The 25851-nt window shown below is 45.2% G+C and overlaps 1 protein-coding gene across 1 annotated transcript in view; it reads left to right on the top strand.

Moving 5' to 3' along the window:
• Nucleotides 1–2350: 2350 nt before the first annotated feature.
• PPP2R3B (protein phosphatase 2 regulatory subunit B''beta) overlaps nucleotides 2351–25851 on the top strand; it is an 877473-nt gene continuing 853972 nt past the window's right edge. The window contains exon 1 of the mRNA XM_069636634.1: nucleotides 2351–3024. Coding sequence (XP_069492735.1) covers nucleotides 2671–3024 — 354 coding nt within the window. The 5' untranslated portion in view covers nucleotides 2351–2670. The remainder of the gene's footprint in view (nucleotides 3025–25851) is intronic.

Below are 25851 nucleotides of genomic sequence, written 5' to 3'. Positions count from 1 at the left end.
TCTACTCATCGGTACACCCACTCCCTCCTTCCCTGCAGCTCTCTGGCCGGCCTCTCTTGGCCCTCTTACTGCTCCTACCTGCAAGGCAAAAAACCTCGGGGTCATCTTCGACTCCACACTCTCCTTCTCTCCTCACATATCTGACATCTCTAAGAAGTCCCACTACCAGCTGCACCTCCTAAGAGATATTCTTCCTTTCCTCTCCTTCTCCCAGAAGCTCACTGTCTCCCGAGCCCTGGTTCTTTCGAAGCCGGACTACTGTAACAGCATCTATCTTAATATGCCTGCCTCTACTCTCCGCCCTCTGCAACTTATCCAGAACAGGACTGTGAGACTTGTCCTTGGCCTCAAGCCCAGGGACTGTATCTCTCCAGGACTGAAATCTCTACACTGGCTCCCAGTGGCTGCGAGGATTAAGTTCAAAACCCTCTGCATTGTCCACAAGGCCTGCTGGGGCCTAAATACCTTCAACTCTCTCTTCCTAAATATCTTCCTTCTCGAGCTCTTCGCTCATCCGTCTCCAACTCCCTCAGGGTCAGCCGCTTCTCCAAGCAACCAGTTGGGGGTAGATCTCTCTCCGCGGCAGGGGCCTCCCTCTGGAACAGCCTTCCTGCCTCCCTGAAACTTGAGGAGAACCATCTCCGGTTCCGGAAGCACCTCAAAACCTTCCTCTTTGCTTCTGCTTTTTCTCCCCCTCTCCCCTGCTAAATTCTTGACTGAAACTGCACTGAATCTGCAACTGAGCCACTCTCACCGATCTCGGTCCTTGGCCCAGCCACTCTCCACTTGCACTGCCTCCCTGGCAACCCCTGCACTGCGGGACTGTCTCTGTATCCCTACAGCCCCCCTTCCCAGAAGTTGTCTGCACTTACCTTGCACTTGCCACCAGCTAGCCCTAGTATTTATTTGTTGTTCTACTTACCCTGTACTGCACTTTCCCCCCTCCCTTTCCCCTTGCACTTTTCCCTTTCCCTCCACTCATGCACTTGCACGATCTGAATGACACCTGGCCCAGTAGGATCATTGTGTCTTCCCCTTGTTCCCCCCTCCCTGCCTCGTCGCGCCTTGAAAAACTTGTGTATAGGCGTGTTACAAATGCCATATCATATCATATCCCTCTTGGCCCACCCAAAAATGCTCATATCCCACATTCTAGACACCCAGATGCCCACATCCCGCCTCCAGACCCACACCAAGATGACCCCATCCTTCCCTCCACACAGCAGCTTTCCTTCTTCCAGAGCCACTTCGATAACCTATACCTCCTCTAGGCCCACACCAAAATGCCCTTGTGCCTTCCTCCCAATCCACACCCAGACAGCCCCGCTACTTCTAAATTTGCTCCATCCTACCAACCTATTTGTAATGTGTCACCCCTCCTGAGGAGCTTGGTATCTTCCAGGAGCTTGTGGCAGTAACCATGTGACTGTATTCCATAAAAAGCAATGAATGGCACTCCGCTCTTCACTCTTCAGAGTAACCAAAGATGGTGTGCTGTGCATTTATTGTGTAGCACCATGCTGGTGCTGTACAGCTGGCAGAGGGCCAGCCCTGCAGGGGCCTCCACCATGACAGTGCCCCTGTAGGGCAAGACTGTCCCGCATGGCTGCCAGCCATGTCTGTAGAGCCCCTGCCGAGCAACTCTACCTTGGGAAGCCGGTGCACCTGCTGGGCAACGCTGGCATCATCTGCTGGTGCAAGCCTGGGTGCTCCCAGACCTAGGAGGAGCCTGTGTGCTCATGCCGCTTACCGGGTGCCCCCAGTCCGGAGCTATCTGCTGGGTGCTCCCAACCGTGATGTCATGTCAGGTGGTCCAGACATAAGGAGGGGGATCCCTGCCCATAATACTGCTGCTTGATTGCAGCCTGTGTGTCTACTGGGTGCCCCCAGCCTTGATCAGCCTGGTCTACGTGACCACAGGCCAGGACATAACACTATTAACCCAAAAAACTCTCTTCATACATCCACATTAGACTTTTCCTTTAAATTAACACCCTAAATTAGGCTGCGTTATGGGGCCCAGCTGAGAAGATTAACACCACCATTGTTTCATCCGCCGTTCCTTTCTTGGCCCTTCATAACTGTCACAACGAATAGATGAAGAGAATGTTGAAATGTAATTTTCGGATGCGTGCCCCATACCCATCGGGTGCATAGCACGAGGCTCTGGCTTCTACGGAGCCTTTTCCGGTCTACAGAAGAAAATGCCAATATAAATCTAAGCCTCCTCGGAGCACGCGCGCTCCTGTGCCTCCTGCAACTAGCAGCCTAGCACCTTCCCGCTCAAGATGTGGGAAAAAATGACGTGGGACGCTGCGTGCCTGTCAAGAAACGCAACGTGCACAAAGTCACGTGAAGACGCGGAGGCGGGGCGTTGTTATGGTCCGTTTCTCAGACGGGAACTAGACATTTCTTTGAAAGGGAAAACTATTGTAAAACGAACTTTTGTAAGGCGAGGAGTAACTCGACTGAAGGGTAATATAAGGTTCACTGGGGGTAGCTGATTGACATGCAGCGTCGCACAATACGTACACTTTTAGGGCATTGAGCTTTTCATGGCATGGTATTTGTATGACACCACAGTACTAGCTGGAATGAGTGGTCGTTTCATTCAGTTAAATGTGAAAGCTTCCCGCGCTTACTGCCTATGAGCAGGAGAACATCCGAGGAATGATGCCGTCTGGTAAAGTTCTCCAGCCAGTACTTAAGATGAAGGTAGACGAGGTCTTCCTGTGCTGGCTGAGCGACACTTCCACCCAGGCGATTCTTAAGAACTACTTGAAAAGGACAAAAAATGGGGAGAAAATTGAACTATGGCAATGTAGCGAATTGGGATCTACCTTAGGAACTGGTAAAAAACACGCGAGTTCGCCACGCAGTGTTCTGGATAACTTGTCTGGCAGTCACCCTGGATCATCCAGCAGTCCTCCTACCCAACTTCTTTCTAATCTTTCTCTGAGTCCTTTGGGGAGCCCAAGAAGCGGAATCAGTGCCAGAGTCAGAAGATCTACAGGGACTAACGCGGTAAGGTTATCCAAAATGCCTTTGACACGTCACGCTAACATAGTTATGTTTTATTTTAGCAAGTTATGAGGTAACTTTTGCTTCTCCTTTGAAGGTCTTGACAATATTTTTTGGGAATCTAACCACTACATCACTTTTCTTTAAACAGTATAGCACTTTAAAATGTACAAACTTTGAGGTCCTGGTAATTCTTGTAGCTGTAGAGGTGTGACTGCACGTGTTGGCTTTCAGCATGATGTTGGGTGGCCCATTGCTTACAGTGCAGTGCATATATTACAATGGAGACAGAAATACAGCAAGGTGCTTAATAGCCGCCAATTTTGGTGAGACAGCCTGAGGGTTCTGACTGGGAAGCAATTCATCCTTTGTTAATGAAGGCACGCCCCTGCGCGCTCACATATGAAAATTTAAAGTTGGGTAGGGAAGGGTAACAAGTATTTATTTCCTCAAAATATAAACAAAGGACTCCGCTGCCGCCAAATGTTCTGAACTCCGTAGGCACGTGCGGCACATTATAAGCACAAACAACATCACTGATGACGTAATTACCTATAGTACAATTCTACGATGCTGATTGGAGGAGCCCTAGACATGTAAGGCCTGCTCCAAATGGGATGCCAGTGCATTGGTCCGTCTTCATCTGTCCATCTCCGTGGGGGCTGCTGGGCTTGTCATCCTTGGTGAAGCTGGCCTAACCATTAGCTACTTGCAAAAGCGATATTGTTTTATCGTTGCAACAATGCACTTGTCGGATACAGGGATGACCCCGGGGGAGAGCCGAGGTCACACTAACTCGCATGTTTCACTCGTTCCCAGACAGATCAGCAACTCCCAAGGTCCCCACCTTAGTTTTAAGCTATAATTTTGATGGCACTCTGCACCTCGCTGAACAAATCACGTGACCCGCTTCTTAAAGCGTTATGGCCTTGCTTTATGATCTTAGTCATCAATCGAGGGGTGTAAAAGTTTTATGGTCAGTGGTCTGGGTAGTGCTGTGGAATGCAGGGGTCATAGGATGAAAGCATGGTGAAGCTGTATTTCTTATGTGAGGATTGTTGGGGCAGGAGGGCCTTTCTATCTGTTCCGTGGGATGGTACTGCCAAGAGGTGCTTTGCTCTCTTTTCATGACCTTGCATGGCACATTCTTTCCAGGGCGCAAGGGTCTGTAACTTCTGGGGCCTGTAACTTCTGGGACAAGGGAGGGTTTTATGGATCTCTGAAACCTGGCCAAGGCGGGTGTGGTGGCTGTGCTCATGCAAGGGATGTAATACTAACAATGCTGTTTCCCACGCTTGGGCCTAAATTCTACAATGGCTGCCGGTTGCTAAGATAGCGTTCACACCCAGATCTACCATACAGCTTGTAATGCACCCTCCTCTATGTGCACCTCAAGTGTATTTTATTTGTTTTCTTCTGATACATAGAAACATTTCACACCACTGCTGCCTGCGGTGACTACACCATCACATTATAGCATATTGAAAACCCATCCCCCAACGTCCTCCCCTCCCTTCCTTGCCCTCCCATCTTCCACAAAGTTGCCTATTTGTACTATCAGCTTGCACCGTTTTGAATGATTTGAGTCCCTGCTCAACCCTGTTAGAGTACTTCGGCCTCGCCCGTTCCTGTGGCTTCTTTAATGAACAGGGTTTGTAGCAAGGCTTCCATTGTAGTGACTCCCCCCAGAGGCATCCGCATGACCACCCCCTATTGCCCTCTTCCATGCTGCAGCTTCCGCCAACCCCCACCTTTTCAAGCCCCGCCACCATCCCCCTACTATGGGACTTTTGGGGGATTTCCATGCCATAGCGATTCTATGTTTGGCTAGAATACACGCCAAGTGCTTCATTTTATTGACATGGCGTGACATTGACGTGGAAAACGGCCCAGCAGGCACGCTCCTGGGGAAAATACATCCACCTGCATCCCCACCTATGTAGTCTATTCGCCACCACCGGGCATTCCCAAAACATGTGCAACATCTCAGCATCAGTCGCTTTACACCTGGGGCAAACCTGTACGGTCGCGTGCGGAAACCTTGAGGTCTGCTGAGGCGTCATATATGCCCTGTGTGTTATCAGCAGTTGTATAAGCTGCAGCCTCGCATTGTGTGACACCCTTTTGTGATATCCCAGTACCTCCGCCCATTGTGCGTCTGTGAAATGTGTCCCCAAGTCTTCTTCCCATTTGATCCTTACCGCTGCGGGGGAGGGAGGCCAACTAGACAGCAGAAAGTCGCATATCCTTGATATGGTGGGCCCCCCTTCAGATATGTCATATAGGATGTCCACTATCGAGTGTTTCTCCTTCGCTGTATGTGGGTCATCTGCTCGTAATCCCTTTCTTGATAGTGCTGTGTAGCAGGAATTGGCCTGTATGCATGCGTGTGTGCTCGGCTATCTGTGCAAAGGGCGTGAAAGAGGCATCCTGCAATCAATCCCCTCTTGTGGCTGTACCGCAGGATTCCCAGTTCGTGCATATTCCCAGTCTCACCTGCACTGAAGTTGTTACCACTGAAACCAGAGGGATCTGCACCGAAAAATGGGTCTGTGAGCCCCATTACTGCGAGAGCCCTCTCCTACGTTTTCACCCCAGGGACACTAAATGCGACCACCGATCACCTTCGGGGCTTCTTGAACCATGCTAGCTCCTTCAGGTAATAGCTCGATCCGGCAGGCTGGAGCATCAATGTGTCTGGCGTGGGGACATCTGCAAGCCAATCTATCATAAAATTGTAGTTGTCCTGCTATATAATATAGTTCAAAATGTGGGACCCTAATTACTCCCTCTTCGGAGCAATGATAATGCAATTCTGTTCCTTCCATCATGCCATTAAAAAGCCCCTACAAATGCTATCCAGAGTCCTGAAAAAACGTTTGGGTATATAAAAAGGAACATTTACAAAGAAGTGCAGCAGTCTAGGCAGTAGCACCATTTTCAGCAATGCTGCCCTCCCCATTAATGAAAGGGGCAGTTTAGCCCAGAACTTCTTGGATCCCTTAATACCCTCCAGGGCCTTGAGTGTGTTATGTTATGTATATGTTCATCTTCCGGTTCATGGTATACATTAACCCCCAAGTATCTAAACGTGGGCGTTTTCCATTTTAAGGCGAGAACTGGCAGCGCTCTCAGCTCTATATCGCGCAGGCCCGCTAACTGAAACAAGGTTGATTTGTCTATACTGATTGTGATCTCAGACAATCCTGCGAAGTGCGCTGTGGCCTCTAGTAACAGCTCTAAGTTATCCTCGGGATTCTGGATGTATAACAGCGTGTCGTCAGCGTAAAGGGATATCGGATGCCTAGTCCAATCTATTTCAATGCCTGCCTCCCTGTATTCCGCCCTGAGGTACTGGGCAATTGATTCCGTGGCCAAGACATAAAGCAGCGGTGATAGCAGGCAGCCCTGTCGTGTACCTTTTTCCATTTCCCATACTTACAAAAAACATCTACCAGTTTTAACCCTTGCCATCGGTCTAGTGAACACAAGATGGACCCACTTAATATATTTCTGCCCAAAGCCAAATCTACGCAGGGTAGCATAAAGACAGTCCCATCTCACTGAATCAAACACTTTCACCGCATCTAGTGTGGCTATGGCCCACAGAGTATCCCAGGATGCTGTGCTATCTATCACGTGGTGCAACCGCCACAGATTCCAAGTCATGCTTTGGCCTAGCACACAGCCCTTTTGATCTGGGTGCTCCAGGGTGTGTATCACTTTTCTCATCCTATTGGCAGGTATGGGCGTCAGTATCTTAGTATCCTGGTTAAGCATTGAGAGGGGCCTATATGAACTGTACTGTCACACGTTTATGGGGCTTGAGGAGCAGTATGATAATGGATTCTCTCAGGCTGAGTGGAAGGACACCCGCCTCGTAGGAATCAGTGAAAGTGCCTAGTAGATGAGAGGCCAGCTCGAGAGCATATTCCTTATAAAATTTGCTGGGCAGCCCATCTGATCCTGGTGTTTTCCCTGTTGACAGGGCTGCAATTATGTTTTGTATGTCTTCCAGGGTTATGGGCGCCTCAAGGCTGTCTCTCACCTCCTGGCTCAACACGGGAAGTTCTATCTCGTTCAGCACCTCCTCTAAATGGGCCCTGGATGTCGGGAGTCCCTCCCGGTAAAGATTCTGGTAAAATTCTCAGAACGTATTATTAACCCACTCTGAGTGTGGCATAAGTCCTCTTGTTTTGTATACAATGAGTGGATAGGGCCCTGTTTCTCCTCATTCTTTTACAGCCATGCCAGCAGCCGGCTATGTTTATCACCCTCAACTTGTTGCTGCTCAGTGTATTTAGCGAAACTAAGTTCTGTTTCAGTACATGAACCCTTGCCTCTCTGTCCGGTAATTGCTCTCGGGACTGCTCCAAGTTCCGCAATAGTTCCTCCACACGGTCATTTGGGTTCTACTTGACCCCGCTATGGCAGCCCCCCTGACGATCTCCTACAAGGCCTCCCAGAACGTCTCTGCACTAGGCTCACTATCCACATTGTGTAAAATAATCAGTGATACAGTCCCTGATGCAGTCTCGAAATGGGGGATCTTTCAGTGATTCGCTTCTAAGCCGCCACATGGGTATCAGAGCTCTGGGGAGCACATATTGCCCTTATAAACCAAGCGTGGTGTGATCAGATAGGACCTTGCCTTTGTACTGTGCATGTGTAATGAGCTGTGCTAGCTCGCGCCCCACAATGAAGTAATCTATTCTCGTTCACACTGCATGCAGTGCAACCTAGTGCAAGTAGTGTCTTGTGTCCGGGTGGAGAACTCTCCAGGTGTCCACCAATTCAAAGGAGTCAAGGAGCGTCTATAGTGCCCTAGCAGGCAGAGCTGGTTTCTGATCTATCCAGGACTGGATTTAGTGTGCAATTAAAGTCTCCTCCCCCATATCACGTTGCTAGCCCTGTAGAGGCCTAGTCGTGGGTACAGATTTCGAAAGAACTTGGCAGCGCTGTAATTGGGATCGTACGTGTTGACCAAACAAGTATCCGCTTGTTCCAGAAGTCCCTGTACCAGCACCACCCTGCTCTCATTGTCAGTTTTGATGTGCGTAACCTTGAAAGGCACTGCTGGTGCTATCCATATCAGGACCCCTCATAGGTAGAATATGGGGAACCAAATACTCTCACCCTCCATTCACTTGTTAACACTGCTTGCTTTTCCGCAGCAAGATGTGTTTCCTGCAGCATGGTCGTATCTACTTTGCTTCTCTTGAGGTACGAATAAATTCTGTTTCTCTTTACATCATTCAAACCCCTCACGTTCCAGGTACGTACATTTACCGTTCCCGCCATTAGCTTTTATCTCCTCTTAACGGGTCAGATGTCTTTGGCTCAACAACTAGTGCTCCTTCTCCATCCGCGTGGAAGCAGCACATGCTGCTTCCACCCGGACCAGAACCAGTTCTTTGTATCCCATTGGACACTGCCATGCAATTAACTGTTGTTTCTTGCTATTTGTTGTTTGTGTATTTCAGTCCTTGTATCACTACGTAGGGTCTTTTCAGGCATTTGCTACCTTTTGGATTGTTGTTGCATTGCAGGAGATCTTCATCAACAAATTTGAGCCTCACAGTGTGTGCCTGGAAAGTGCTCCTGAGCCCTCGTAGCGCAAGATATACTAGGCACTGGTCTCTAGAATTGGTACTTCTTGTGGCACTAGGACCTTGGGTGCCCCTGACGCATGTGGTATGAACGAGCACGCGTAGCAATTGCCATTCACTCTGTTCCTCCCTTCCAAGCTCATGTCTGTATACCAACTGTTGTACAGTTCTGGGTGAAGCACATCTTTGGTGTCGAAACTAAGCCTGCAGTAGGCGTCGTCGTATTTCACCCTTCGTGCTTGTCTTTGTACGTTGGCTGCACCTATATATCCTTGAATAACACTACTAATATTATTTTCATCAGTAAAGGTTGTGTTATGAAAAGCATTAGAAACCTTTGGAAACAGTAAGGACCTAGCAATATATTCTAACAATCCAGCACGAGGCAGTGCATCCTTATCATTTATAGAATTGTTGATGTGTGAAGTTGGGCCTTGGGGACAAAAACATTCAGTTTAATTTGGGTGTGTTAGATCTATTATTTATAGTGAAATTGTAAATACTTCCTCCCCTCCTCCCTCTTTTATATGTCCCTCTAATATAAAAGATGTTCCTAAAAAATAAACATTGAAATAGCGAATATGCCTGCTATAAAATGCATCACACCCATGTAAGAATATGAAAACCTGGACATAACACTACAAATGGAATGCTTCCTAACACTACAAGTAGAATTCTTTCCAATATATAGTAGGTTGTTTGAATGCACTGGTGCCATCTTCTTTTACTGTCTCAAAGGCAAAATGTATGGAGAGAGAGGGAGAGAAGAAAAAAAAACAGAGAATGCTGGTAGTGGAAAGGGAAATGGGGTAGATGTACACTACCAGTCCTTCAGAGTGCTGGAGCTATGTCCGAAGGTGCTTTCCGAATGTCAGATAGGTGAATCCAATAGCCGAGCCCCTTCACCTTAACCGCAAGAGGAGTAGAGAACACTACTTAATGGTCCATTGGACCTAGGGCTTTTCCACTTGCAGACAAAGGAGGTTGTGGAGACATTTGTGGCGCCTGGCATGTCTTCTGATCGGGGTGGTGCAATCTGTCGGGGAAATGCATTTGAGTACTTGTGTTATGTTTTTTAAATACTCTTTTGAATTCATCGCCTAACAAAACTGCCACCCTATGTGCATCTGGTGCCCTCCTAATTGGAGAAATGTGTGTGTGTGTGTGTGTGTATGCGGCTGACCTCATGGGGCGACACGTGGTGGTCTTTGCTGTGCTGTGTGCGCAAACTAAACCGTGCCAAGGGTAAGCAATGCACTCAATTTCTTCAACATGGTGCAAACCTTAGGCAGCTTACTTTTGAGCAGTCCGTTGATCCTCTCCACAACTCTGTTGACCTCGGGGTGGTAAATCATACACATCTGGTGTTTAATGCACAGTAGTGCAGTAATCCCTTTTTCCTCGCTACTGCCATCTGGCCAAACCTCCTTAACCTTTCATCCCACAAACTTTCCACTCGAGGTGTTATTTCCGGTGCCTTTTGCGCTTCCTCCTCACCATCATACTTCAATTCATCCACGGTACTCCACCCATCTGTTACAGTTCTGTACCCTGTGCTGCCTGCTCGCCCATCCTCTTGCTTCTCGATACGTATATCCTGTATTGCTGTACTGTCCAATCTAAACAAAATGTCCCTGCCCTTCACTTGTCTAGTCCGTTTCCGTTTCCCTCGCTCTGTGCTGTTCGCATTTGTGCTAGCTGTGCTCACTCCAATTCTAGTGCCCCTTCTAATTCCCTATGGAAGTGCTGTGGCTGGGTGGACACATAGGTCGGGTTAGTATACCTTGTTGCTGGTTGGATATATTCCCTTGTACTCTGTCCATGCCCCACCCCTTCTGCTTATTTCTCCCCTTCGTAAGTACTCTGTGCGCCTCCCTCATTGTAGTCTTCCACGTCCTCAATCATCTTCCATAGGTCTAAAATTTCCCGCATCCGAAGTGCTCCGGAAGTGTGGCTGTTGGGCCGGGAGCTCTTGGACTGGTGATTCCTGCAACTGGTCTCCGACTATCCTGAAACTGCACGGCGTCGGCAAGAGGAAGCTTGCACTGCCGTGAAACGCGCTGCTGAAAGAGCCCGCGTTGCAGAGTGACTGTTTACACTCCATTTGGAATTCATTTAGCCCTGCCCAGATTGCTCTGCCTCCTGTCTCCCGCCCGCTCTCCTCCCACAGCCTCTTCCTCAAAAGCACTGGTGCACGCGCATCTCGCGCGCATCCGAAGTGCTCCGGAAGTGTGGCTGTTGGGCTGGGAGCTCTTGGACTGGTGATTCCTGCAACTGGTCTCCGACTATCCTGAAACTGCACGGCGTCGGCAAGAGGAAGTTTGCACTGCTGTGAAACGCGCTGCTGAAAGAGCCCGCGTTGCAGAGTGACTGTTTACACTCCATTTGGAATTCATTTAGGTAACTATTGCTAACTTGCAAAACCGTGGGTTTTGCCGTGGGTTTTACTGGGTCCTGTTGAGCCGTGAGGGTGTAACCCACTCCCTATTCTCTTTCCTTTCTCCCAGCCCTGCCCAGATTGCTCTGCCTCCTGCCTCCCGCCCGCTCTCCTCCCACAGCCTCTTCCTCAAAAGTACTGGTGCACGCGCATCTCGCGCGCGCATCGGAAGTGCTCCGTAAGTGTGGCTGTTGGGCTGTTCGGCGGAGCGGCGGAAGTAAGGAGCCCCCATTTTTCCATCTAACAAGTAAAACATGTGTGCATTGAGCAACGGGATTGTTAACATTAACATTCCAAAGCATATGACTAATCTGCGGGGCTGTTAAGAGCATTGTGTTCCAATTCATGGTCATCTTCCATTTTTCCTTTCTGTAAATAAGCAATATATTACTATCTTTTGTGCTTGCTCAGGAATGGTGAATGAGCTAAGAAGTGGTAGGAAACTGATTTACAAAGCAGTCCAATGTCCAGTAATACTGAGCATGAGACTAAGCCCGTACTATCTGCTGCACCATTACTCGAGTCTCCTGCCATGTCATCAGTGGTCATGAGACTAGATGTTGAAGAACAAATAGGTGCAACCTCAATTATTCCACCTTTAGATGTAAGACTTGGGACTCTGGAAGAAATGGGTATTACCTCTAAATTTAACGTGCCCATCCTGATACACTGTCCCAATCATGATAGTACTTTAACAAACAAGACATTTAACTTAAAGGACCTAAACAATAGTAATCAAATGGGCCCTTCACAATCTACTCTGTCACAAACTTGCGACAATGGTATGTATAGTCCTACCAATGTAATTAATAATGATGATACGGTTGATTGTTCATTGATGGGCCCGACAATTGAGGCAGAACTAGGTAAACGTATACGTCTCTCTCTTGGCCCTTCCACGCCAGCTAATCAACGACTGGTTGGACGTGAGGACGTATTTATGTTGACCACTCCTGCCAAAAAAAAATAACAATAATATTCTACCTAATTACAATTCTGATGTTCTGGGTGGTGAAAAGTCCAAATTGGTATGGGAAACTGATTATATTTCAGATGCATCACTTATCAAACCCATGGTAAATTCCCCAAATGCAAGGAGTGCTCAAATTGCACTCAATGAACGAATGACCATAGACATTCAGGAATTTCAATCAAGCCTGAATGATAGAGATAAGGAAATCTCTAATAACGAGGTCCGCTCAGAGAATATTACTCTTAATGTACCATCATTAAGTCCTGATTTCCCGGTATTGGCGAGAATCTTGGATCTACTTGATAAAGGGCATGAGCGCTCGCATTACGAGATAGGCATCATGAGAACAGCAATTGGTCAACTCACAAATAAAACTAACAGAATTGAAGGTCTTTTGTTTGCATGTGATGCTGTTGCCACTCTATCTGAAAGACATACTACCAGGAAGGTCATGATTGATAGTGCTAACCAATTTGATGGGATTTTTGGTATCCCACAAAAACAAACACGATCCTTTGCCAGTGTGTTGACACCAATTACACAACACTCTACTTATACACAGACTGAAGGGAACGATGAAGAGATATCTAAAGTGTTAACTTCTGTTCAAAGGATTGAATGTCATCTGGAGCAATTGAAGGTTGACTTTAGCTTTATACCTTCGTTGAGACAGATTCCTATTCGTGCAGAGGAGGTGAGTGACAATGTTATAGAACTAAATAGTCCCTTCCCTCTGACTGACCTGATTAGTCCCTCCACCTTGACTGACCTGATTGATCTTTCTGAAGAGTGTCTAGTCAGTAATTCACCTATTCAACTTGATCAAAAAGAAAATGATGCCCTACCTAAGCATAAGACCGTTCTAACTCGTAAAGAAAAGAGACTAGCTGGGAGGGCAATGAAAAGGAGGGCTAAAGCATTGGCACTGACAAAAAAACATGCAAGGGCAGCGTCAACTGACTCACCAAAAATTCCGACTAGTATGTTAGAGAATGAGGTGGTCATTGACCTCTCTCAGTTGGATGATGAATCAAAAGCTTTATTGGACTTAAATTGTCCTAACACTAACCAGGAATTGAATAAGACAACCAATAAAATAGGGTCTAAAAAGAATGATGGCAAGACCACCACTGGAAAAGGGGGGATAAAGGATTGCAAAAATATAACACCAAATAGTCTGATCCAACTTGGAATCCTGACTGGGGGGTCACAGCTGTCTCTCTCTGTTTTACCCTATTTCTCATAAGCAAACTTCCTGTAACAAAAGCAAAATGATTAAAATAGAAACAAGTGAAACTGAGCTGAAGACAGTGGATGTAGGTACAGTTGTTAAATTTTCAGGTGATGAGCCATGGATGATGGGTGTGCTGGGAAATGATCCAGCAAAACCAAAACGGCTAACGCACAATATGAATGCGTTACCTATTATCAATGAAGTGTCATCTAGTAATACTGTGAAACATAATGTTCATGCCTCTGGGTTACCTATGAACATGATGGTCCCGCCTATAGATGGTATAACAACTGACCTAAATGCTAAACAAAATGATATCATTCATGACTTAGATCTTATTAAAGACCCACCTTTTATATTGGGTTGGGAAAGTGATCCAAAAATCAATACTAGACATAACTTGAATCGCTCTTCACTTTTGAAAGCTTTCCATACCATCCCTTGTCTGCGAACAATTGGTTCGGAGGATATTGACTGGGTTAGATTGGCTACTATTCAGAGTGATAGGATGACCTGTGGATTTTATTCTCGGCTGCTTATGAAACTGGTTTGGGAGCAAAGAGAACATTTTGAATATGTAGGCCTAACTCCCTGCCTTCTATACTCTGAATCGGAGGCAAAAAGCTTTTTGGAAAAACCGGTTGCTATTACTGCTATAGTAAATCAAAACAAGGAGCAGATACAACCAACTTACATTAACGAAGAGTTTGTAAAACAGATATTGGCTATGGCTGCAACCCTGTCGGGGTATAATAACCAGAGTACAGTAGTGACTGCACCCGCCTTGGCTGCACCATCCTAGTCCTACGCAGCATGATCAACCATTTGAATGCTTTTCCTGGAACAGCTGTGGATTAGCTAACTTTAATAGATGGTGGGGTACAGTGGATGTTAAGGCTTATCCCGCTGTTATCCTACTCCAGGAAACTATGCACTTGACTCACTTTAATCTGCAAGGATATAATTGCTATACTCAGCCTGCGTTAAGAGGGGAGAAGGGCCGAATGTCAGGGGGGCTAGCAATCCTTGTCCACAATGCTTGTAGATTCATTACGAAATGTATATATATAAGGATGCTTTTGTACTAGTTGTTGAATTAACTACAGGTACACCATGTAAAAACTCCTTTCTAATCATGTGCATATACTGGAATAGGAGTAAGACAACGTTTATTGAAGCTTGTAGCATACTTGATCCAATTCTTGAAGATGCATTTGCCCGTCAAACACATTTGGGTGTTGTGGTTGGCGGTGATTTTAATTCCTCCTGTCTGTATGATAAGTGTATGGGGCGGAATTTATTAAATGCTAATCACACCATAAAGAACGGTAAACAATGGGTTGACTTCTTCCAAAACTGGGACATTTAGGTAGTCCCCATTGATGAAAAAGGTCCTGTTCACACATGGTCAAGAGGAGGGTTGTATTCACACATTAATCATTTCTTTCAATCCTCGTCTTTACAGAATTCCCATGACTTAATATAAAAAAGTTGGGTTTTAGTGATCACCATGCAATCTCATTGAAAGTGAGAATAGACAGTTGGTTTTTTGAATCCAACAAGGTATTGACGTTAGTTGAAAATGATCGTGTTGGCCTTTCTGTAAGATGGAATCCATCTATCTGCCATCAGCTGAGAATGAGAATGAAAGCTGATCCGGTGATGAACAGGGTTGTGACTGACTTATGTCTGGATCCAAGTAGTGTCGATACATTATTAGCTGAAAGGATTGATTATCATCTTTCTTCGATGGTAAGGAAAAAAATTTGATCACGTGCAAAAACATCATTTACGTGTCTTTAATATTGAAGTTTTCCGTTTAAAGCAGAATAAGAACTATAAGATTCGACAACTCGTGAAATTGGTACTTGAACCGCATGACTACTATTATTTAAAAAACAATATTCTCCATAGTTATAAAACTGCGGTGAATAATCTAAGAATAAAACTCTACCTAGAAGACAATCGTAATAATTTGGTCAAGAGTGATGCATGGAAAATATGGTCAATATTGAGGACATTGAATGCCTGTAATGATGGTCCAATGGAAAATGGTATATCAGCTGACGTATGGATTCATTTCATCAGATCAAAATATGATATGCCGAATCAATTCCTAAACTATCCCAGATCTGACATGGGTAAGGACATACCTATAACTTCATCTTGGGGACATGAAGACATATCCAGGGCTATTATGAAGCTAAATCCTTCGAGGGCTACTGGCCCTGATGGCATTCCTGCATGCCTTTATAGATCTGATACCGATCTATGGGCAATCATTTTAAAGTATAGATTTGATGCCATTTTTTTTTTTACAAGCGATACCAAAATCATGGTGCTCGGCTATTGTCATTCCTATCCATAAAAAAGGTCCAATAGATGACCCTCTCAACTTTAGACCTATTGCTTTAACAGACTCCTCTTCTAAGGTTTTCTGTCTATTAATTCTCGAAGAACTTCAGGAATTTATGACTAAGAATTCCATATTGTCAAATTATCAGACTGGGTTCAGACGTCGTATGGGCTGTTCCTTAAATGCCACCCTATTATCCCATATTCAATTGAATTAAAAACACCATCATTTAGGAGCTGTCTATATTGCAGCATTAGATCTAAGCTCTGCATTCGACACAGTATTACGAGATTTATTATGGGCTAAGATGCTAGCGATGGGTTTCCCACGTCATTTGGTAGCGCTCATTGTCTTATTACACTCACACACCAGTTATAGAGTACGACTAAATAAGGAGGGTGCTCTTACTGAACCTATTCCATCTAAAATTGGGTTAAAACAGGGCTGCACAGTGGCAGCTGTCTTGTTTAACTTATATATATGTGATGTAGAGGATTGTTGGGCTAATGAAATTGTCTACCCGATTAAGTTAGGATGCCTTAAAATTAACTACATTGGTTTTGCCGACGATATCCTAATTCTTGACAAAACCCCCTTTGGTCTACAGAATAAGATTAATGCATTTAACATCTTTGCTGCCTCTCATAACTTAAGAGTAAAGCATTCTAAGTCATCGATTATTATATTATCTGATGGGGGGAAAAAAACAGTGCTCCTATAATTGGTCGATTGATGGAAGACACATTGAAATAGCATCTGAGATCAAATACCTGGGATATCCCCTAACTGATGACTTTTCTAAATCCTGGTGGTGGGAAAAAATACAAACCAGAATCAAACCTTTAATATCACAAATGGGTATAATCATGGCAAAATATTGTGAATTTTCACTTTTGCCGATCATACAGTTTTATCTCTTAAAAATTGAGCCAATAATTATTTACCTAACTGATATGTGTTTATATGAGGTTGATGACATACTGGACACAGCTCAAGGGATAATATGGAAAAAGGTACTTGGTCTAGCCCTTGCTGTACCGAATGACATTGTTCGACATGAATTGGGTCTCCTACCATTATCTGCTAAAAGGAACTGGCGATTGCCGAACAACTATGTTAAAATACTTGACCCTCCAAGCAATTCTCTTTATGAAGACTTAAAAAACAGGCTGGAAACAGGGAGTGTGAGATCAATAACTGATTATGCGGATAAAATGAATGACTTAATGACCGTATTGGGAATTCTAAAAGAAGACTTAATACTGGGACTACCAAGCTGCAAACGCAAATTGCACTTATATTACTGGTGCTGTCAAGCGGACAGAATAGGGCTATATAGTTCTTATTATGAGTATGCCGAGTATAGAAGAAAGTGGGGGGAGAAGTTGAAATACATTATACAATTTCCATCCTCTGTTGCTCGAAGGTTATATTTTCGCTTCAAACTCAACTTGTATCATACTAATGAAAAGTTACTCCAATGGGGGAAATGTGATGTAAAGTTTGTTTGGATCATGTCAATTCTGTAATCATGGCAAGGACTTGGAGACCCTCAAACATTTAGTTATATATTGTACATTTTTTGAAGACTTGTGTCAATCTAGGTTGAGTAATTTTTTGGATTCTGGTATAATTTTGTCTCGTGAGGCACTATGGCAAAAATGTATGAATGGCAATAGTACTAAACTTATAATAAGATTAACACAGATCCTAACAAATATTGATTCTAAAGTAAATTAATTGAAATTTTGCGAAATTTGATATTTAAAGAGAGGGAAAAAAAAAGAAAATAGAATGTGAATTAGCATTATGTAACGTTAATTGCTCTAAGCTATTGTTTTATATGTTTAATATAATTTTATAGAAAAATAATTGTTCAGTGTATGATTTTTTGAATTGTTTTATATTATGTGATAAATTCTGTATTAAACTTGTAAAGGTTTTTTTTACCATATACAATAAAAAAAAAATTCCTTTGTTCTGTAGCAGTTTTCCCTTGTACTTCACTGCTAGAAATGTAGTCATATGCTCCAGGATTCCCTTATTATAAGTGCCCTGCTCTGGCCATAAGCGGGGCATCCCCCCTTGTGTTTCTGTCACCCAATGCTTATGGTATTTCTCAATTATTTCCTGGTACAAGGGCAAGGCCATGTACATGTACTCTAAAGGGGTCTCCCCTCCCTTTGCAGCGATGTATGCGCTCTAAGGAGTCCCCGCTTCTAATCGCGTGCTGCACACGCTGCAAATGCCACAACCAAGAAATCAATTTGTCATTATCCCCTTCCCGTCAGCCCATGCTACTTTTCCTCCCCTCCCCTTCACACGCACCCACTCGCACTCCACGCACTGAATACGAGCCGCTAATTTAACCACGCCCCTCCTTAGGCCTTCACCGTACACCCACTAATTATGCAGGACTCTTATATGGTGTAAGGGAGGAAAAGGAAATAAATAAGTGGTACCACCTTCTCCCCTCACTCGGGAAGGTTCCCTACACTCCTGTTTTCCTTTCTGTAATGTCCTCCTTTAAAAAAATCAATAATAAATCAAAACAAAAAATCGCACCCACACCATACAAACGACCTCATCCTCCACTCACTCGCAGACCACACTCTTCCCCATGTACCCTTCCCCCTACTTGTTATCACTTGCAAGTGTATACTCACCTATGCATATTCACGTGAACTCCTCCGTCACTGGGTTCCAACAAAGGCCTGCACTCTCCTCGGACCTATACCCTGCTTCAAAGAGCATACAGGACTTCTGTAAGAACAGCTCCTGTACACCTCTTGGAATGACGCGTCTAGGGACTGGTCGCTGCAGGTGGGCATTGCCCCTTCAGAGAAGCAGCCTGGAAGCCTCTGTCATTGTGGGGCTCCCTGGGATCACGTTGGGGGCACCAAATGAAGGCACACCCCTGCACGCTCACACCAGATAAAATACAGCTCTCTAGGGAAAAAGGCCCAAGACACACTTGCGAGGATAACGAGTATTTATTTTTACAAAATAGAAATCCATCCACAAAGAACCCTGCTGCCGTTGAACGTTCTGAGCTCCGTAGGCATGTGCGGCGCATTATATAAGCACAAACAACGTCACTGATGATGTAATTGCCTATAGTACAATTCTACAATACGGATTGGAGGAGCCCTATACTTGTAGAGCCTGCTCCATATGGGATGCCAGGCCATTAGTCTTCATCTGTCCATCTCCGTCCATGTGGGCGCTGCTGGGCTCGTCATCCGCTGTGAAGCTGGCCTAACACTTAATTAGCTACGTGTTATAACAATGTTGTTTTAGTTATATCATTGCAACAATGCACCTGGCAAATAAAGGGATGAAATTAGGTCACACTAACTTGCATGCTTTACTCGATGCCTAGACAGATCGGCAACTCCCAAGTTTATAGTTTTAGGCTATAATTTTGATGGCACCCTGTGCAAATCACATGGCCTGCTTCTGAAAGCGCAATAGCCTTGCCTTCTGATCTTAGTGATCGATCTAGGGGTGTAAACGTTTTATGGTTGGTGGTCTGGGTTTGGGTGGTGCTATGGCATGTGGGGGTCATAGGATGAAAGCATGGTGAAGCTGTATTTCTTATGTGAGCATCGTTGGGAGCTCAGCTTCCTTAGCATGACCTTGCAGGCTGCATTCTTCCCAAGGTGTGAGGGCCTGTAAGTTCTGGGACAAGGGAGGGTTTTATGGATCTCTGAAACCTGACCAGGGTGGGGATGGTGTCTTTGCTCATGCAAGGGATCTAATACTAACCCACATGATGCTGTTCGCTACGCTTGGGCCTAAATTCTAAGACGGCTGCCATTTGCCAAGATGGGGTTCACAACCACATCTACCATAGCTTGCAATGCATGCGCTAAGGTGGTCGCGCACCCTCCTCTACGTGCAACCCCTGCTCCTTGGATGTGCCTTTTTAGCATTCATTCCTCATTCGGGATCGCCTAGGAGGTTAGGAAGACGCTCTCCTTCCCAACATTAGCAAGGTGCTAATTTTGAGAAAGTAGAGTAAAGTTACCACGGAGGCCCCAGGCAGGCAACGCCCACAAAGACTCTATCAAATTCATCTTGTAACTTGTGCCCTGCAAAGCAGCACATCCAAAGTCCAGAATCAGAGGCGTATATTGATGCGTCAAAATAAATCGAACTACCAACAAGGAGGTTGTTGCTAGGGGCGAGCCTGGAGCTTAGGGCAACTTTTACCTCAAAAGATTGAAAGGTCCTGACGCTGTACCAGCCTTTTAGCAACCTGGCCCAAATGATTGCATTCAGGCAATATTGGATTACTGTAATTAATTTTTATTTTGTAATTAGACTGTCCTTTTTATCCACTGGCCGTTCAGCATGGTTTTAAATACAGACTTGCCAATTTTCTAGACTGTTGTTAATTGCTGCGCACTGTACGATAAATCCATCACTGTGGGGAGGCACAAGATCATTTGCTGTTAATGAATATTACTGAAAAAGCCTGTGTAGAAGTCTGTCAAGGCTCACAATGTGCAATTGCCACTAGATAGTGATGATTTCCTCTTAGCATGTGAAACATGGTGTGCTGTGTGCATTTGTAGAATTGTGGCAAGTGACTTTTTATGCTGGCTAGTAGCTTTCAAATTTGTATCCCTGATTTAGTTATTACAAATAAGCTTGGCGTATCTCTATCTTCCGTGATCTCATGCAGCCTCAAAATGGGCACACACCATGAGCCATAATTGACTCTTGGCGAGTAGGAAATGGTGTCCCGTGTGTACCTGGTGGATTGCGGTGGCAAGTTACTTTATATGCATGGTTGATTATCTTGCAACTAGAAATGTTACCCCGAATTTCATGTGCTAACAATATATGGAGAAACCAGATCAGATCATCTTGATAATCCCACAAGTTTCGTCTTTCTGTTACCAGCAGTGATGATTTACTTGAAATAGATGTGTTAGAAAAGAGCTTGCAGTACATATTGGATTCTGCACCAAGGAACTCCAAGTAATATTAGAAGCTCTATAACAAATGTGAGTAGCTGCTCCAGTGGAGTAGGCACACTGCAAATTGCCTGTATTTAAGAGTAAAGATGATTTATTTGCCAAATCCCTTTGCTAATTGACATTTACAATAAAAGAGCAATATTCCTGTTTCAAAGGGTACATAACTGAATTAGCTCAAATTAAATGCATGATCACATTGTCTGAGCCAAAATATATTCTCATCTATCTTATTTATTCTATATATATATATAATATTATGGAAATGTTTTAAAGGTTGTTCATCAGTATGTCTTAATAAACAAATAGAATCGCCTGTCCAGAATCCTATGCTAACCTGAGTTGTGTCCCTACCATCACCAACAGTCAAAGTTACAAATAAGGCCCTTGCCCGAACAAAAGAATGGTGGGTGGTTTCTGACCCCCACCCTAGTGTGTCTCTATCAAGAAGGGCTCCTTGCGCTGATGCACAGTTCATGTGGTGAAGTCATCCTGTGGATGAAGAGGCGTGAACATAAAATAATGTGGCAATACCACGCTAGGTCTATTTTTTAAAATAATTTGACTCGTCAAGGCACTCGTTTTAGTAACGCTAACCACCGTAATCAGTTTATTGAACTTAGAGCAAGGATTTATGCACAGGATGAGATACCTTTTTCTGAACAATATCATCTTCCTTAATACCACACTGCTGTTTGTTTTTCTCTTCTCCCCTCAGCCTTTTTCAAGTCCACATTTACAGCCACATGTCCCCTCCTTTCATGAAGCATATCTTTCATCCAGGCAGGAAACCTGATGACTCTACAATGCCTTCCCCCTCATTAGCTCAAATGGCGAGTTATCCTTATTGGGATAATTTCTCACCCTATATGCATACAACATCTTGCTCAATTCCTCCTAGAGCTCTAACCCTGACTCACTGTACAATTGTACCATAGTCGTCCCCAATCTGTTGAATGTTTCCACTAAGCTATTGGGTTATGGATGATATAATGGCAAAGTAATGTGTTTAATCCCGTTTGCTTTCATGAATTTTAACATATTTGTGGACACAAATTGCATCCCATTGTCAGTGCAAATTTCTTTCGGGATTCCTTCCCTTTGAAAAATGCCCTAAATTTCCTGTAAAAATGTTATAACTATCTCTTTGTGGTAACCTCCATGGCAAACTGCACTTCAGGCCAATGACTGTAGTAATCTATCAAGCTAGTGCTTTTCTCTTTTCCACTCTTAACCCATGAAATGATCTTAATATATCCTTGGCATTCCTCAACCATAGGTCTGTCTGTAGCTTTGGGGGCACCACAGGTGGTGTTCTAGTAATTAAAATCGTATCACTCTTGTTTAACTTGCTGCACTCTGCGACATACCCGTCTACCTCCCTGTCCATACCTGGCCACCATAAATTCTCTTTCCAGACCTTTAGTACCTGTCATACCAGTGTGACCAATAGAAGCATTAGCAAAGTTTGGCCCTGCTAACATCTCTGGGTGGTAATACTCTGTTACCCCTACGCCCCTGAATATCCCACCTTCCTCATGCCAAATGGCCTCACACCCATGCTTTAGTTCTCAACTACATACTTGCACACCTATTGAGTTGTCTCATCATTATTTTGAGCATTCAGCCAAGAGTCTTTTGTTATTGCACGCCCTGCCAATACACACACTTCTGCAATAGATATTGCATAATCAAATGCACTCTCTTCACTCCTTTCTTCTAAAATTGGCATCCTCTATAAGCAATCTGCAATTCTTTTATGTTGCTCTTCCCTGAACTTCTGTAATTATATTCATCTAATCTTGACGCTATCCTAAATAGTCCTTGAAGCAAAACGGACTGTTACTTCACCTTTTGTTTCATCCTCTTGCATGAGTTCAGCCACAAGACCCTTATTGCTGGCATCTACTGTGATAATGGTTTTCCTTTTAGTTTCAAATGGCTTCTATGCTGGGGCCGTTTTCATGCATTCCTTAGCTTTCTTGAAAGTTACTTGTCTCCACTCCTTCCATTCATATCCTTTCCTTGCCTCATATAGATTGCCTTCTGTCTTTGGTACTAGTTTGCTTTTAGCCAATCTCGTTTTGTTGGCTTTTATTCTTTCTTTTTACAGAATCTGAAAACTGCTTTTATACTAACTACTGTGTTTTATATTGCACTGGACTAAAACGTGTATTGGTGTATATATATATATATTTTTTTAGTTTAACCCTTTAACTGCCATGGGGTTCCCCCCAGTGCCAAGGCCTTTTTTGGTGATTTCATCATGTCGCCATTCAATACCTTGTAACGTTTTTGTTAGATGAGATATCTCTGCGAAATCTGGTATGGCAATGGCTTATATGTATTTTGAGAAAACAATGCTCCGCTACATTCCCCTGACTCTTGCAGTTAGAAAATCACACATTTTTTGTAATGTTTCACAAAACAAGCAATACCACAAGCCAGAAAACGGAGCCATGGTACACAAGAGTTTAATACTTACGGCCTCGACAGAAGTGCCTAGCATGTCTAAATAAGGAAAACAAATGCTGTGAGGAAGGGCAAGCATACATTTTTTGAAAGAGCACAGGCAGACCTTTTGAAGGGTAGGTGACTTTTGCAGGTTACAAAAGTGTATAGGGCCTAACGCAGCAACTAAATGGTGGGCACATTTGGGAAATGAAAGGGGTGTGTGACAAAGGGCAGCAGCAAATGGGTCGAAACGTTATGAAAACTACACAAACACAACAAATGTCGTACATTCCCACGTTCCCACAGGTGTCCTGACAAAAACGGTACCTCACGTGTGGGTGCACCTACCTGGGTGCAAAGGGGAAAGCCTAAAACACGGCTAACCTCAAGTCTTTCGGCACACCATGATTTCAGGAACTCTGCTCATGCGCACACCCTACAGATTTGGGCCTAGGGTGTCCAAGCCACCAAGGAAATCGGGGAACCCGATATATTTCCGAAAATAGGACACTTGCAGAGGTCTGACTTGCGCAAATCAGCCAAGAATTTATTTGTCACAATCCCTGACAAAGCGTGATATTTGATGGCGCAAAAACACAATTTGCACTTTGTCGTGCACCCACACATGTGAGGTACCATTTATGTCGGGACACCTTTGGGACCGCGGGACGGTAGGCCATGTGTTGTTGGCGGCGTGTTTTGGTGGGTGAGCAGAGTGAAATGTGCGGAAATTGTTCCCTCCCCCACCCCCCAAATTTGGATTTGGACTTTGCTGGGGATTCTGGGTAATAAATCTGGCCCGATTTGCACAAGTCAGATCTCTTTGGATTCCCGCGGGTGTCCTCTTTTCAGAAATGCATGGGATTCCCAGCTTTCCTTGGTGGCTTGGACACCCTAGGCCCATATCTGTATGGTGTGCGCTTGAGCAAAATTCCCGAAATTCTGCTGTGCGAAAAGACTTGGGGTTAGCCATGTTTTAGGCTTTTCCCTTTGCGCCCAGGTAGGTGCACCCACACATGTGAGGTACCGTTTTTGTCGGTACACCTGTGGGAACGCGGTACGGTAGGCCATGTGGTGTTGGCAGTGTGTTTTGGTGGGTGGCCAGAGTGAAATATCTGAAAATTGTGTTTTTTTTCAACAAAGTTTGGACTTTGCCTGGGATTGTGGGTAATACATTCTGGTGCGATTCGTGCCAGGCAGACCTCTGTGTTCCCACGGGTGTCCTCTTTTGGGAAATGCATGGGGTTCCCTGTTTTCATTGCTGGCTTCGACACCCTAGGTCTAAATCTGTAGGTTGCCAACATGAACAAAATGTGCTGTGCTGAAAGGCTTGAGATTACCAGTGGGTTTGCGCCCAGGTAGGTGCACCCACACATGAGAGGTACCGTTTTCGTCGGCACTCCTGTGGGAAGGTATGACATCTGTTGTTGGCGACATGAAATGTCTCTGAAATTTGCTGGAAATAAACACAATTCCCAGACATTTCGCTCTGGCCACCCACCGAAACACGCCGCCAACAACACATGGGATACCTACCCGCGTCCCCAAACGTGTCCTGATGAAAACGGTACCTCACATGTGTGGTTTTACCTAGCTGGGCGAAAAGGGAAAAGGCCACAGATAACACCCAACGGGTGTGGGGAGACAACTTACAGAATTGGGCCTAGGGTGTCGAAGCCACCAAGGAAAACTGGGAACCCCATGCATTTTTGAAAAGAAGACACCCTTGGGAATCCAAAGATGTCTAACTTGCGCAAATCTCCCCAGAATGTATTACCCACAAGCCTCGCCAAAGACTCACATGGGAGAAGGGTGCCCAAGGCCAGGGACATTACTGCCGACTTTGCTGGAGCTCTGGCTGGCCTGCGTTACAGCTTCTCCCCACCAGGGAGTCCCGGCAGTGTGCCAATACCTCCCTGAAGAGAAAAGCTGTAATGCAGCCCAGCCACAACTCCAGGGCGGTTGGAGGTGATGTCCCCGGCCTTGGACATGCATTTACCATGTGGGTGTACTGTCCCCTAAGCACAACGGCAGCTCCAGAGAGCCCCGGCAGGATCCCCATTCCTCCCCAGAGGTGACATCTGTAACATAGCACAGCCAGAGGTGCAGCCTGGGCTTGCAGACGGACAACCCACATGGGAGACATCCACTCCCAGGGAAACACCAATGTTCTGCTGGCATGGGGGGCAATTTGTGGCCTCCCCCTGCAATTGTGTCCCAGCCCCCCAAAATATCTGCCCAGACGGCCCATTCCCTCCCACACCACCAACAATCCAGCCCCAGTCTCACCCACGCCACTGACAGTGCGCCCTAACCAGTACTCGCATAATGTTGCAGATGCTTACGTAGAAAAAGCTGTAAACGAAACAAAAAACATTGTTATCTACGTCAATCTTGCAAATTCAAATCTACACTCCTACTTTCCAATCATGCCCCACCTTGCAAGCCATCCCTGGTGGTCTACTGAACCTCACCCCCCAGTGAAAACACATTTGCCCCTTCCTAGCGGCAGAAATCTGCCCCCGCAGGTAGGGCTGCATAAGGTGCCCCCCCACACTCCATTGTTGGGGGTAGAGGCCCACCCCAAAACATCAGACAGGCCCCCCAATGGATGGGGCAGTAGGGTGTGGGCAACCTGGGGGCAGATTGGCACACTAATATGGCCATCTGTGCCAAGGGAAGTTTGGTAAACCGCTGGGGAATTTTGTAATGTGAAGGGGGGGTGCACCACTCCATCACCCCTCCTGATGGAGGGGACGTGGCATTTCATTCCGCCCTCTCT

This window comes from Ambystoma mexicanum, chromosome 7p, assembly GCF_040938575.1.
Source record: "Ambystoma mexicanum isolate Mex_15411 chromosome 7p, UKY_AmexF1_1, whole genome shotgun sequence".
Taxonomy (NCBI): Eukaryota; Metazoa; Chordata; class Amphibia; order Caudata; family Ambystomatidae; genus Ambystoma; species Ambystoma mexicanum.
This window is presented reverse-complemented; position numbering and strand designations above follow the sequence as displayed.